Raw genomic sequence first — 14,671 nt, forward strand, 5'->3', positions numbered from 1 at the left:
ATATAGCTGCAATTCCCTAATGCACCTCATGCTAAGCTTTAAGAGGCACTGAAATTCTCGCATCTCTGTCTTTCAGTTGTTGTAGCCTTTGACAACTACAGCAGGAAATTCTGTGACAGAGGTGTCAGCTGCCAGCACTTAACATGGCCTTGCCTAAGATATTACAGTTTGCTAGGATTAAGTAAGCAGAATAGTTGCAGAGAAACAAATTAAGGATTACTTTCCTCATTTCCTCCAGGACTGTTTCATGAAGGGCCACAGCTGTATGCTTACAGGCATGGCTGGATGTGCAGCATCAGAGTCTTGCATCTAGGTCCAAATGCCTTCTGTAGGACCAGCTCAGGTTTGATATGCAGAGGGCACATGCCTTCTGTGGCCAGTATGTGCTCAATCATCTTTGCAGCTGACAAAGTTGTGTATTTTTTCTTAGAGAGAGCAGGGTGTTTAGCTTTGTTTCCTCCCATCTCCTTTTTTGGAGGTAAGAACACGGAGCAAAAGGCTGTGTTCAGGCTCTGCAATGGTCTCTGTCTTTATGGAGGAATCAAAGGAGTGTGAATTAGGGCCCCTGAGCTCCCTTCCTGTGTTTGCACTGAGACTCTAAATTACCAGCAGCTGATGTTTCCAGAGAGATGTTTAAGTGTCGACGCAAAGGTTTTGTCAGTTCAGTTTAACAGAGTTGGAGTAGGAAGCTTACTGCGTTGCAGAAAGCTGTACTGTGAAAATATCCTTATAAACTAAGTAAATGGTGCAACATGCTGATGCTGATACCGGGAAGCCTTGTGGGTATCACTGTGTTAGCTTTGTTTGGATCGCAGTGAGATGTGTGCTTTAAAGCAGTTCTCTTTCAAAAACCACAGTGGAGCTGCTTCGGTTTTTTGACCATTTGGGGAAATGGTCGCTGTGAGCAGTGTGGAGCCGGTGTACATATAAGGAAGCGCTCTATTGTCTGTTCCTTCTCTTTAGAGCTGCAATCGCTAAAAAGCTGACATCTTTATGGGATAACGTGGTAGCCAGTGGTGCCTTTGCAGACTTCTTGCAATAAAAAAAAAAGTATGTCAGCTGTCTTCTCTAAAGGTTTATTTTCAAAGTAGACTCTTCAGGCCCTGTTTTTAAAGAGGAAGAGGCTGAGGCCAACCATGGGAAGGGGTGGATGCTTTTGCCTCCTGATTTGCACAGCAGTTGAGGGGGAGGACAGCGGTTTGAAGTACTTGGTGTTAAGCAGGATCTGTCCCTTTGCTGAAGAGTAGCACAGTCGTGTATTGGCGTCCTCAGTAATGATTTTGCCAGTGAACAACTTCAGCTTTGATAGTAATAAATGAGCGGTGCGTGAGTTCCAAGAACTGCTGTCCTGAAGTTGGGGCTCATCACCTTGTTCTGATTTTTGTTACTGTTATGTTGGGAGGGTTCTTCCACCTTGGGTGGTTTTGAGATTAATGTAAATGCATTGTGGATTTAGAGAGCAGTTTAGTAGTAGTAGATTTAGAAAGACATAAAGTGCAACTTTGACCTTAACTCTCAGAAGTCAAGAAGCTTCTGACACTGCTTAAAAGATGGGATGATATCTTCTTTTGCTGTGGGTTTTGTCTGACTTATCTTTAGTAAGTCTTCAGCCTGCAACCAGAAAGGACGAGCTTGTATTACAATTTTATTTGTGTCCTGTAATGTTCTTTTCTGGGACAGTGGGGTTTCCTACTGAATTTGCTTTCTTATGTGCTTACAGCTGCTTGAGCTTGTTGCAAGTCAGCTGTTGATTTGAAATCAAAATTACTCCAAAATTATCCAAACTTAGATCCAAAATTATTATGACAGAATTATCGTTCCATTCGTTCTTCTCTTCTCTGCCCAATCCTGTCATATCTAAAAACAAAATAAATGAAAAAATTGATGGTTCTATTCCTGTGCTGACTCAGTGATACTTTGGCGTTTTAGATGTGCTAGCCTTTTTTTGTTTGGTTGGTTTTGATTTATTTTTGAAGTGGAGAAAATGAGGGAAATAGCAGTCTTGAGTCCATTGAAATCTCTAGGAGCTTTCCCCAGCGCTCAGACTTTCAGATCAGGTTATGTCTGCTGTATCCAAGTTTTTTGGAGTCCCAAATAGCTAAGATTTGCATAAAGGCATAAAACCTCATAATATGATATCACCATGACGTTAATTTACTAGTCTGTAAATATAACTGCAGAGAGATACTGACATTTCACACTTGAAGTTTCATTTTCTCTTCTCTCTTCTTATGCCACGTCCCCTGGGTTCTCACCATCTATTTCAGTGCCATGCAAAGAGTCTGTATCTCCCTCCTTACCCGTAGAAGTCACGTCCTCTTACATTGCCTTGGGTAGTTGTGAGCTGAATCACTGGCAGAGTCGTACTGACCACAGATGTAGAAATACTGCCACTTTGAAAGATTCTTGGAATAAGCTCATCTTCCTGCCTGTGCAAGCGCAGTTATGCTGTCAAGTGGTAAAATGCTTTTCCAGCCTGTAGGCTGCTGCGCTGCGGGATGCAGATCTCTTCGTTAAGAATTTACACATCCTTAGAATGAAGGGTGCACCAAGCTATTTTTACTTACTCTGGAGTAATCTCTGATCTGTGTTTCGGCACTATCATCCCGCACACACCGTTTACAGTATGCTTTGTCGGAACAGCAGCCAAGTCCCAACGGAGCTGGATGCAGCGTGAAACCCCCCACACAAACAACAGAGTGACATCTCCAGCTCAGTGCTGTTGAATTGTGCGTCACTTGGGTCTTAGTCAATTAAGACTGTCAGCAGTAAACTCTGCAGCATAACCTGAGATTGTGGGTGCCTGTTTTTTGCAGACTATACCTACTTAATGGGCCTAATTTTTCAGGAGATGCTGCCCTGTGACAGTGGGGCTTGTGTATCCCCTCATCCTCCTGTCCACCTCGAGGCACCTACTGGCATAATGAACTTCTCAGCACTTTGGAAAATGTAGTGCCATGCAAAGGTAATGTTAGAAGGTGGACAAGCTCTACAGTGTTTGCGTCATTAATATGGCAAATACATATTGTAGTGAATAGTTCCAAAGGCTTTGCTTTTCCTATACACTGCCGTGAATTTGTAAAAGTGCAGCAGCGGTGTTAGTGAAATAGGCAGGCAAGGTGCGTAAGGCTCGGTCCTCAACATAGTGCGAGAGGGCCTGGCCTGTGCATTTCTTATTCGAGAGTTAGATATTGCATAAGACTTTCCCATGTTCTCTGCGTGGTGGCGAGTTTTACGTACTTCGATTAGGCAGCTGCTTTTCTCTTGCTCCACAAATGGAGCTGGCTGAACCCTTCTGTGTCTTTGCTTATGAGGTGGGTCAAATTTCCCATCAATTTAAGTCCAGTCTTTTCTTGGTAACGTGATTTAAGGCCATTAGATTCGCACTAACATTATTTCTTTGGGTTATGCAGACCCGTCTCCTTCCTGAACTGATTCCTTCCTGATGGATGATGTAGTGTGTGAGTGTAGGGAGTCCCTCAGGACAGTCGCTTGCATTTCTGGAAGAGTAAGCTTTGTTTACAACCTGCTGGCTGTGACACTGTATGTAGCAGCTGTTTCCCTTTTGGAATCATGACTAATTTAAGAGCTTTGATCTCTAGTCAATAAAGAGTTAATGACTGCATCAGGAGTGCGTGGAAAACTTAGTAACTACCCATATGTATCCCCTGCACACACTGTGTTTGGTGTTAAGAGATCAATAAACAGAAGCACCAGTGAATTTTAGTGTAAGATAAGGAAATCCATGTTAACTTACATTTCTTCTTAGCAGTGTTCCTCTGCAGTAATGCTCTTCCCTAGCAATTTGACTGAGTTCCGTAACACTACAACTCTATTGGGAGGTAAATTGCTAAAGGATCAAACAAGGAGGAAAAGGGGTATGAGGGGGGGAGGCTTAAGAGCAACTTCTGAATTAAGGCTCAAGTGCAGTTTGAATCAGAAGTGTAATATAACCAGTGTTCTTAGCTAATGCAAAGCAATTAGTTTATGCTGTACAGCTGGAAAGCTTGTTTACAGTCATTCTGTCAAAATATTAGAACAGATATCTTCACCTGTTGAAGAACTAAGGGAAAATAAAGCAGAGACCTCAGAATTTAGCTCATTGTTTTTAAGTTGTTCAGTTTAAGTGAATGTATTGTACTCATAAAGTTTGTTTTTAAGGCTAGCAAATTCGTACTGGTAACTTTCTTCAGCCCCAACTATCTGTTCTGCATTGGCTGTGTTTGTAAATTCTTCTTGGAGAGAGATGACTAGAACCGTGCCCAGTATTCAAAGTATGAACTAAGCAATCTATTATGCAGTCCTGAAATAATTTCCCTTATTTATATTCCTTACTTACATTTATACACCGCAGAATTTAATTGCTTATGTTAGTACAACTAAACAGATCTCCAGAAATAATTTAAACATTGTTGGCCACTGCCCCGAACACATCTTTTCTTGTTACCTCCTCCCTCAAGCCCATATAACCTTACACCCACCTTGAACGCCTCGTTCTTTTGTACTGAACTTTTGTTAGGTATCATCATGGAACTGTGTTTCTCCGAGGTATGTGGCGAGCTACTGGATGTTAGCAGGGATTTGCAGCTAGGTCACCCAAAGAGTTTGGATATTTAGTATTTGTGACATAAGAAGGGCAGTGCAAGGAGGCAAACTTTTGGATTCAAGGCAGTTATTGCACCCGGGCCTTGGAACAGTGCACCGAGAGGTGCTTCTCTGGTGCATGGTGTGTCAGTGTTTGCAGCTGCTCTTAATTCTTATGTAGTGGTCCTTCTCTTACACATTTAGACTGCTCTGAACACTTCGCAGACCAAATTGAGGTGATTGGTTGGATGCGATAAAAAAGAAAAAGCAATACACTTTTTTTTATAACCGGGAAATACAGCAGTCAAATTTGTGCAAGGGAGTCTGCAGCAGAACTGAAGTCTGAAGCCAGGCAAGTGAAGTCTTGGGCTCGTTCAATTAAGTAAAAGTTCAGGTAACCTCTGGCTGTCGGATTCCATTAATCAGCAAGCAACTGTGCCTTTAGTCATGCTGCAGGACTGGTCATAAGAGTATAGGACTGGCACAGTTCGGTGAGTCCTTGTTGCAATATGATGTTATTTATTATTTTTATATATATGTATACACACACATACACACGTATATAATATGTATACATATATATATATAATTATTAACCAGAGCAATTCAAGAGCTGTGTTAGAACCCTGTGCAGTGTGCTTACTTGGTTACTGTCCCAGCTCCATTAATTTGGTCCATATTTCTCATTAGAGCTTCAGTGGTGTTTTGTTGCTATAGTATATCTAATATATACTAATATAGTATATATTGGTGAGCACTTTTATAGTCTGGCAGAATTATGTGGAATGCAACTGCACTAGATAACAGTTCCCAAGATCCGGTGATGAAGATTTTTCCATCCCCTGTCAGTGGTTTGCTCATTTGTGTATTGTATTCAGCCAAAGGATTTCAGGGATTCTCAGGTTTTTTTTTTCTCACCACTTCTAATGTTAAAAGTAAGGATTTTTCCATTTGTGATTTTTCTGTTTGTTATTTTGCGCCCCCCATTCTAACTTCCTACTTTCAGAAAAGCAAATTTCAAAATCTTTTTCTGCTTGCCTGTTGAGAGACCCCAAGCTGGTTATTGTAAAATAGTAAACAATGGAGCTTGATTTGGAGGCTGTGTAAATCAAAGCCTGAAATCCTGGCCCTGTTTTGAAGTCCGTGGCAGAATTCCTGCTGTTATTAATGATTCTGCAAACGCTGCCAGTGTTGCTGCTACCAAGAGGCGCCCCATTGCTGGTCGTGCTGGTGCCCGCTCGGGACAGAGAGCGATTCTATGTGAGGTTGTCTGCGGAGGGGACACCAGAGCCTGCCGCTGAAAAATCTGTGAGCAATTGAAAGCATTCCTGAAATTGGTGAAGTGTTTCTGAGTCTGCCTTTATCATTAAGTTATTTTGAAAGGATTGGGTAGTTAAGGGGGGGGGCGGGGGTGATTTTTTTTTTTGTGTGTTTGCATTTTAGTCTGATCTTGGGTTTACCAAAGACAGATCTATTTTGGCAGGCAGTAGTCTGTCAGTGACGCATCTCACATGCTGTCTGGGTTTAAAAGAAAAGGAGGGGTTGGGGACAGGCAAAAAGAAAGAAGAAAGAAAACTACACCAAAGTTTCGACTGGAAACTCTGCCATTCTGGACAAGAGCAACTGCTGAGAAGTTGAACTGTTCCACTTAGTGTGGATCGGCTGAATAGCAGCCAAAGCTTTTTTCTGCCCTTTTCAGTTATTCATATCACTCCCACCATAACAGCCTTGAGGAGCTGCATTTTTTGTCTGTGTAAACCCAGAAGACAGTGTGTCTATTGACCCTCTTGCTGTTTCTGGAATGTGTCTTAGAAAATTGTTCTCAGCAAAATATCCTTCATTCTTTTCTGTATTGGAGACCAAAATGGCAGAAAGTGTACTTGTTGGGTGTTTTTTGTTTGTGTTTTTTTTTTTTTTTTTTTAAATTTCTCCTACACTTAGTCACCAGTTGCTTTTCATATCAAACCAGATTTTGGAGGGAGAAGGTGTATCCAATAATGCCATACAAGGATTTGTTTTTTTTGAGTTCTCTCTGAGGCAGCATGTAATGGATAACGGCTTATTAACATTTTCTCACACCTTCAGGATCGACAGTGCCCATCATAAAGATGTATGTATCCCCTTTCTCTGTTAAATTTTCCTTTTCTGACCACTAGTCGAAGGCATAAAGTACTAGGATTGATTTCAGATCAGTATATAAAGCTTTACTAGTTTTGCGTGTTTGAAAGGATGATGGAGAACTTTCCCTGCCCGTAATTCTGTTGTCTCATTCTGATACGCAATGATTACTTTAGTTGCATCATATTGCTAAGCTGTGGATTTTTCAAGCAGGTGATGAGTAGGTTCAGATTAAATATATTCCCTTAACATGGGTTACTTCAGAGTGAAAGGGTTGCAGGGTTAACTTTCTTCCAATTTCTTATTTTAAAGGGTAAAGAAATACTTCCATAAGTACTTACTATATGAAGGATTTTAGAGCATCAATGTCCCACCCTGGTATCCATCACTTACCTGAGACCTCCCATCTCTGGATTCCTGGTGGAATCATTTAAACGTCTGGAACTAACTTTTGATGCTCTTTGAAAGTCTGGGGTTTGCAACTCAGTGGTTAGGTAGAAAATCTGCAAGAAATGTGATTAAAATAATCTTGAGGAATAATGTTTGTTTTTTTCCTGCTACCTTGTCGAAGAGATAGAAGCCATAGTGCGTGTTGCCAATTCATGTGGCTATTGAGTTTAGTGTTGTTTTTCACATAATGGAAGTGCTCTTGAGGCCTGACTTTTTTAATTTATTTTTTTTTTTTAAAGCATTGAAGACAGCCGCAGTTCTACCAGTTTTAAGAATCAACATTTTGAAAGTTACTACTGCCCTGCAGTTAGCTAGTGCCCTGCATTCTTCCCCATCAACTAGTAAGGTTGTGTAAAGGAAGGAAAAAAGATTGGTTTTGATTATGTTTAATGGCAATTCAGTGAGAGAAGAGGTCGTACATAATAAGCCTTACCTGCTGCTACTGTGGTTTTGACGAGTTCAGTGTATCAGAGCTACACTTCCTTTACCTTGAGTTCTCTTTCAGAGTTAGTTATACAAAACACTCCTCTGGTGTGATTGTGTATAAATCCGATTGCCGTGGTGGTGGAAACCTGCAGTTTAGCCATATGCTCGTTGCAAGGTTAATGGTGCTGCAGATACTGGGCTGTCATTCATGCTTGGGAGCTCTTGTCTTGATGAGACGTGCATTGTCATATGTGACCTTTTGGTTTTGTTGCTGCCATGTGAGTTCAGAGAAGAACTGCCTTAACACAACCAGACTTTGGAGAAGATGCAATATGTGTACACAGTGCATGCGTTTATTTGGGGACAAAAAGATGTTACAAAGGTATGTTCTGGGAGAGAGTGTGCAAAATCTGTGTGTCTTTTGCAAATGTGTGCAGAAGCATGCATTTGAAAGAAAACTGCTTTTTTTCCCCACAAATCCCTCACATGTATATACCCTTTTCTGCTTTTTCATGATGCTGAAAGGTGACCTCATTCTTTCTTCCTTTCAAGAGCAGAGGGAATTTTTTGGTGCATTACAAGTACCTGGCCTTGACATCTCTTACAGCCGAGTAATCTGGCAGTCTGTAGATCTGGATCGTGGTTTCGCATGTGGTGCTGGAAACATGAGCTCTTGCTCAGGCATCCCTGCCCAGTTAAAGGAAAGAGGATTGTTGACTGAAAGCTGTGTTGCAGTACCATCCTCTTATATCTGAAATCATGGCCTGGTTTTCCAGAGACCGTGACTCCCAAAGCCTTTCCTCCTGAAAATACTGTTCAGATCAAATATTTTAACATTAAGAAGCCCCCAAAAAAACCTTCTCTGAAGCTGTTTGCATGCTCAAGTGAGCAGTAAAGAAGTCAAAAATTTATTTTCTGTAAAGCTCAACTATAAATTACTCCTGAAATAGCTCCTCTGACTCTGTGCAGCTCCAGGCCGCTGCATCCATTACTCTGAATGTGAAACTTAACGTCAACTCATTTTTATCATTCTGTGCTTCAGCAGAGTGCAGGAACCTAGCTATAAAATATAATTCTGTTAGTACTAGAAGTGATAATGTTAGAGTAAGTGACATACTAAAATGAAGTAATAAAAAAATTCTAGACTTTTAAAAAATATTTTTATTTTAAGATCCAAATACCTCATTGGAAAAAATATTTAAACTGTTTGAAGCTTGCCAAATGCATTAAATGGCCAGGAGAAACAAAACATCACTGGGGCGCTCATACAAAAATTCTTGGTTTTGGAATGTACCCAATTTTACTTACTCATCTGCTGCCCCCTCTTATTTGGGGCCAGTTAAGATCGTTTTGGAAACCAAGCATCTGCCCCTGTATACATGCAGCTCAGACTTACTTTGCTCACGTCCAGCCAATGAGCTCGCTCATGGAAGTGGACTCTGATGGCTTAATGTTTGCTGGATCTGCCTGGAAATGGGTAATAATGGATTTCTTGTTTTTCTGCTTGAACAATAGAGTCAAGGGACAAATTCCTGAGTTGTGCTATTTAAAAAGAAAAAGGGACAGCTGTATGAGTGGGACTGGGGCTGTTGTAGAAGTCAGCTCAGACAATGGGTTGCTCTTAGGTAGATGACGAGAATGGGCCTCACAAATGGATATTGATCTGTAGCAGCTGGGTCTTGAGGAAGGGGTTGGGAGACAAGCGTACGTTACTCTTACAGCTGTCCGCTTTTCCATGGCTGACTTTGTTTTGCTCATAAATTTGTGTTTGTAGTACAAGGCTGTATTGTTTTCCACTCATATTTAATGTAGCTATATATGAGTGTGTGGACGATGAAGTTTAATAAGCTATATAGCACTTGGGCAGAAAAAATGATTGATATGGCTTCTTGGAGCGTCACTGCAGCAGGTAGATTTTCTGAAGTGATATACGCATCCTTTACAGGAGTTAGTGGACGGTTAAAACTCCTGGGAAACAAGCAAAGTTGAAAGCCTGTCTTGTATTGGATTTATTTATTTGGTTATGGTCTCAGTCTTTTCCATTTGGTGCTACTGTTTCATCTCCTGTTATGCACTTGGTGCCAAAGCATTTTTTCATTGTGCTTGAATTATTTTTGTAGAAAGAATGTTGAAGGGGATCTAGGAAATTTCTACAGCTGACTGTGTATGCAAAAGAAATAGCTGAATTGAGGTGAAATAAATTATTAGGTGAGATGTGCGAGCTGGACAAATGGAAGGGAAGCCTATTTCTTTGCAAATTGAGATTTGAAACCTTTTGGCAGAATTTGTTAACTTCCAGTTATGATTACTAAAATGTTCCATGATTTGGTATTTCGTGGATTTATTGTCAGGAAACTACTGTCTGCTTGGAACAGTTCAAAGAATAATCCCGTTCTGAACTGTTTTTAATGGGAGTCCACTTAAAATATGCCAAAATTATTTGTTGTGGTGTTTTCCCTGAAACACCCCAAAGTGCTTTAAGTGATTTTTAAAGCAGTCTTTCTCTCCCTTTTCTTAAAGGGGTTATTCTGAAATTGAGGAGGTGATTGGAACATAATACTTTCTGGACCCACACAGCATTGTTCAAGGCTAGGTTGGGAACGGAGGGTGAGGCGGCTCCATGAGTGCCTGAAAAATGTGTGCAAACTCAGGATATTTTAGATTTCCAAAGCCAAATCCTGGGCTCACTCACTCCGGTCGGTCGCAAAGTTCTCCCTGGAGCAAGGATTTGGTCCGTGGGAGTGGGCATGGTGGAGCAGGGGGAGCAGCAGAGCTCTGGCCAGGTGACGGCAAAGTGGGAGAGAGGGAGCTGCAGCAGGTGGATGCAGGACAGGGAGCAAAAGCGTGTGGGTGCAGGGAGCTGGGTAGGGAGGGAAGAGAAGGAAGAGTTGCTGTATGAAGGCCAGCAGCAAGGAAGGAAAAGGCAACTAAAATAAACAGATGGTAGAGGCGGTAAGGGAATAATACTGGGCAGTGGAACAGATAACAGAAGGCCTTGGGAAGCAGAACTGTAAGAGGAATCTGAAAATGTAAAAGGGTCACTCAGGGACAGATTGTTCTAGGGAAAGAAGGGAGGTTAATTGCCCTCTGCTATGCTGGGTAGCAAAGCAAATAATCTGTGTGGGTAAAAATAGGAAGGGAGTCGTGTCTCAGCTGCTGCTAAGGCTCCCCTTTCCTTGTGCACTTCATGCCAGCGCTGTTTGAGGAACTGTAGAAAAAGGACTTTGCAGAGAGCACAGTGGGAGCACAAGTTAAGATGTTTTGTCATGATTATGTTGGCTAAGGCATGTGAAATGAGACAAAACCGTGTTGGTTTGGTTTTTTTTTGTGGTTTCCCTTTCCCTCTAAAATACTGCTAGCCAACAGGTAAGTAGCTCGTTAGAGAAAAGCAGGTGCCATCCAATGGGGCATACAGTGGAGCAAGAAGAGCGACCGCAAGCGTACAGAAAACGTGTGTGCGTCTTAAGTGGGCTAGTAGAGGGGCAAACTTGTTTTGGTGTTTTACCTGCAGTACAAACAGAGGTTGTTCATGGAATGCAAAATGGCTCATGGAAAGAGCATGTTGTAACACAAGAAAGGAACTGCAGCAGTGTGCACGCTGCAGGCTTGTGCTCAACGTGCATGAACTGTTTCACAAAATAGGACTAAACCACAAGCTGAAGTGTTCAGAGACCCATATGCTGTTTCTTGTGCTGCCTACTGGTAAGGATAGTCAGATGAGGAGTAACACAACGCAATTTCTTTCCCTGTAGTATAAACTATAAATTTCTTTTGGCATTTCTTTAGGCAAGACAGCAAGCTCAGCTACGACATCAAATGGCAGAAGACAGCAAAGCTGAATATTCTTCCACTCTACAGAAGTTCAACAGTGAGCAGCATGATCATTACTACACACACATACCAAACATCTTCCAGGTAAGGGTCACTGGCACTGGTCTAGAGTAGCTCTTAATCTTGTGATAAGAACAGAGGGGCGTATTGCACATCGTCTCAATTCTATGACCCTGTCTCTTATTTTTTGGTGACTTTTGTCACTGTTAGCAAATTTTGTATGCAGTCTGCCAACACAAGATGGAGAGCTCGTTAGGATAAATTGTCCCTTTCTCTTAGAGTAGATACCAAGTGATAATATATGAGGAAGATGACATGAATTGTCATGACACATTACGATAGTCTTTGGAATCCTCACAATCTTCCTCTGTTAAACTCTTGTGTCCATGCATCTGGGGAATGAGAGCATTCATTGCATTGTTGAGGCAGGAGTCAGCTGGACATCATTAAATCTGTAAAGCCTCACAGCCCTTTATAACCCGTCTTCAAATCAGACTTCACAGATGTTTAAATTTTAAACCACAGTAATTCTGTACCAGTGAATGTCAAAGGGTTTAAGCAAGCTTGCTGATTATGCCTTAGGGGGCCTAAAGAAAGACTGTAGAGAAAGAACAAAAAAGCCATCAGATTTATATTGACTGAAGATCTGGGTTTGTGCTTGACTGAACGTTAGAGAGATTAATGTAGTAGAGCAGTTCTAAATGACTGTTCCGTTGTAATGAGTCATAAGCATCAGAAGTTGAAAATACAACCTCTTTAAGGGAGAAAATGTCACATGCTTATCATCTGATGAGAAATAACTGATATTTGCGTAGCAATTACGCATTTTATTATCCCTAGCTGCAGCTTCTTAGCTCAATGGACTCTTTTGCTTCATGGTGTTTCAAACCAATGTCTTGAGATAAATTATCCGTGGCATCCGATATAAAATTTTTGCAATGCATTTGTATTTAGTGCTAGATCTGCTAAGTGCTGTGATTTGCAGGTGAGCATGCGTAAAGTACTGCGGATGTATCCTTTTCACTACCAGTGCACCAGTAAGCTCTAGTGCTTCCTTTCAGATGCTGAAATAAGTTGCTTTGTAAAGAATTTGTGTTGCTTGTGGATCAGTCAAAGCAATGGGGATTTTCAAGCTGACAGTGCTTCCTAAGATTGCTGCAGTCTAATGTGAAACAGGCTGTTCCTGTTCATGCCCTTCTGTATCCTGGTATAATCTGTCACAATAGCGTTATACCACATCCAGTTTCCCTCTGTTGTAAATGAGAGGCCCGTGGAATCTATACTGGAGACTGTGGCACTGAATCCATTGAGCAACAGGGAGCATGTATTGAGGAGCCCTGGTGTGAACAACACGTGATGTATAGGACTGCCTGTAAACCAAAAATTACCTCCTAAGGAAAAGGAGAAATGTCAAGATTTTTGTTTGCTTGGATTCTGCAGTGGAATGAAAATAAGATCTTTCAGAACATGCACAGAAAATGAAAAAATTTCTTGTTGCAGAAATTCTCTTAAAAGCCTGAGGAGCCATCCTTACAAGTCTAAAGCTGGGGTTTTGACAAATCAGCATTTTTTAACATAAAAAGTGAATTGAAAAATTCCCAGGAGGTGTAACTTTTGAAGCAGCTGATGTGTGCTGGGGAAAAAAATGGGTTGAAACTGTGAAGTTAATTTTGATATTTGATCTGAATGAAATGTAATGTTTTAGAAAATACAAGAGATGGAGGAAAGAAGAATCGTGAGGATAGGTGAATCCATGAAAACTTTCGCAGAGGTCGATCGCCAAGTGATCCCTATCATTGGAAAGTGTCTGGATGAAATAACAAAGGCTGCAGAATCAATTGATCACAAGAATGTAAGTGTTGGGTTGTTTGGATTGTTGATTGTCATCTTTAGTATTGTTCACTGAGATATGGAGACTTAAATCCTGGGTCCGGGCTGCAGCACAAGAGCTTTATAGTTACAGAAATAAAACAAACAATGGCTTCTTGTCCCAAGCTACTTTGTCTGAGGCAGGATGTGCTCAGATTATTTCCCAAATCTACTTAACACCTAGAAATGCCTCTACTTTTTATTTTAATTTTTTTTTCCTTTTAGGAATATCCTCTCACTTACTAGGATAATTACTTCTTGAAATCCCGTAAGTGAAAAATGGGCTTCTGCGTAGAATAAGGAGGATGGTGGGCGTAATTCCAGATACTTAATAATCCCCAGTTCCTGTTCAGATGGGTTCTATGCCTAATAGTCAGAAAACTAAATGTTGCAGAAATATCTTCATTCCAGTTAGTTTTATAATAATGGAAGTATTTAAAGTATTTGCTACATAAATTATTGCAAACAATCTGGCAAAATTTCTACCGTAAAATCTTTGTTTGCAGATTTGAGGTTTGGTAGCAATCTGTAAATGAGCTCTCGCATATCTTGATTTCTGAACATCATTGTAGCATTAAAAAGAAGCCTTCCTGATAAAAAGGCTGATAAGGAGTTTGGTTGAGCTTCTTGATGTACAGTTAGCATGAGGGCAAATGTGTTTTTCTATTTTGTTTTCAGAATGATCTGCTCCCTTCGTAAATGAAGTCGCCGCTTGCTCTTTCAGCCCTTCTCATGGATCACATTAGTGCTTCAAATACAAACAGCATGTGTCTTGCTGGCTGTTTGAATTTCCCATACGTTTTTTGCACTGGAATCTTTTCTGAGCTATTCAGTCCCCAGAGCCCGGAGACTGCCATTAATTGGCGGCATAAGCCTCAGGCTGAAGCTTTGAAATGAATCCACTACTTTCTGCTCAGCAATTGCTCTCACAGAGAGCAGCATAGGAAACCAAATAATCTGAAAATGACTCTTTCAGGGTGGGAGAAGGGAGAGCTGGGGCACAGATTTCCATGTTAGAACAACGTGCCGTTCTTGAGGTATGGCTTTTGGTGCTGCATGGTGAAATCGTCTTGGGGAGATTCCTAATCTAAGCCTACAACTGCTTGAATCCTCAAGTGAGGTCATAGCAAAACACGCTTAAGCGTGTGTTTGAATCAGTTTGAATCAGACTTAAGCGAGGTATTTGAATCAGTGTTAATTTTATGTTCAAGTTAGTCTCTCTTGTACACAGTTAAGTCAGATTGATGGCTTGTGCACAAGTACGACACCACAAAATGCTGGCTTTGAGCATGGATAACTAAGGGGTCTCCTGTAAACACCATGCGAACAAAAATGCATTTAAACAGATTTGTTATATCTGAGCAATTACAAAGGGTTTAGCACGTTCTATCTG

At 41.1% G+C, this 14,671-nt stretch overlaps 1 protein-coding gene across 24 annotated transcripts in view; it reads left to right on the plus strand.

Annotated features, from left to right (window-relative positions):
• The window catches only part of FNBP1 (formin binding protein 1), a 102,575-nt gene that overhangs the window by 55,758 nt on the left and 32,146 nt on the right, over positions 1 to 14,671 (plus strand). For all 24 annotated transcript variants that reach the window (XM_074608589.1, XM_074608601.1, XM_074608593.1 and 21 more), the window contains exons 7-8: positions 11,365 to 11,493; positions 13,115 to 13,261. In XM_074608589.1, the coding sequence (XP_074464690.1) occupies positions 11,365 to 11,493; positions 13,115 to 13,261 (276 nt within the window). The remainder of the gene's footprint in view (positions 1 to 11,364; positions 11,494 to 13,114; positions 13,262 to 14,671) is intronic.

This window comes from Larus michahellis, chromosome 15 (assembly GCF_964199755.1).
Source record: "Larus michahellis chromosome 15, bLarMic1.1, whole genome shotgun sequence".
Taxonomy (NCBI): Eukaryota; Metazoa; Chordata; class Aves; order Charadriiformes; family Laridae; genus Larus; species Larus michahellis.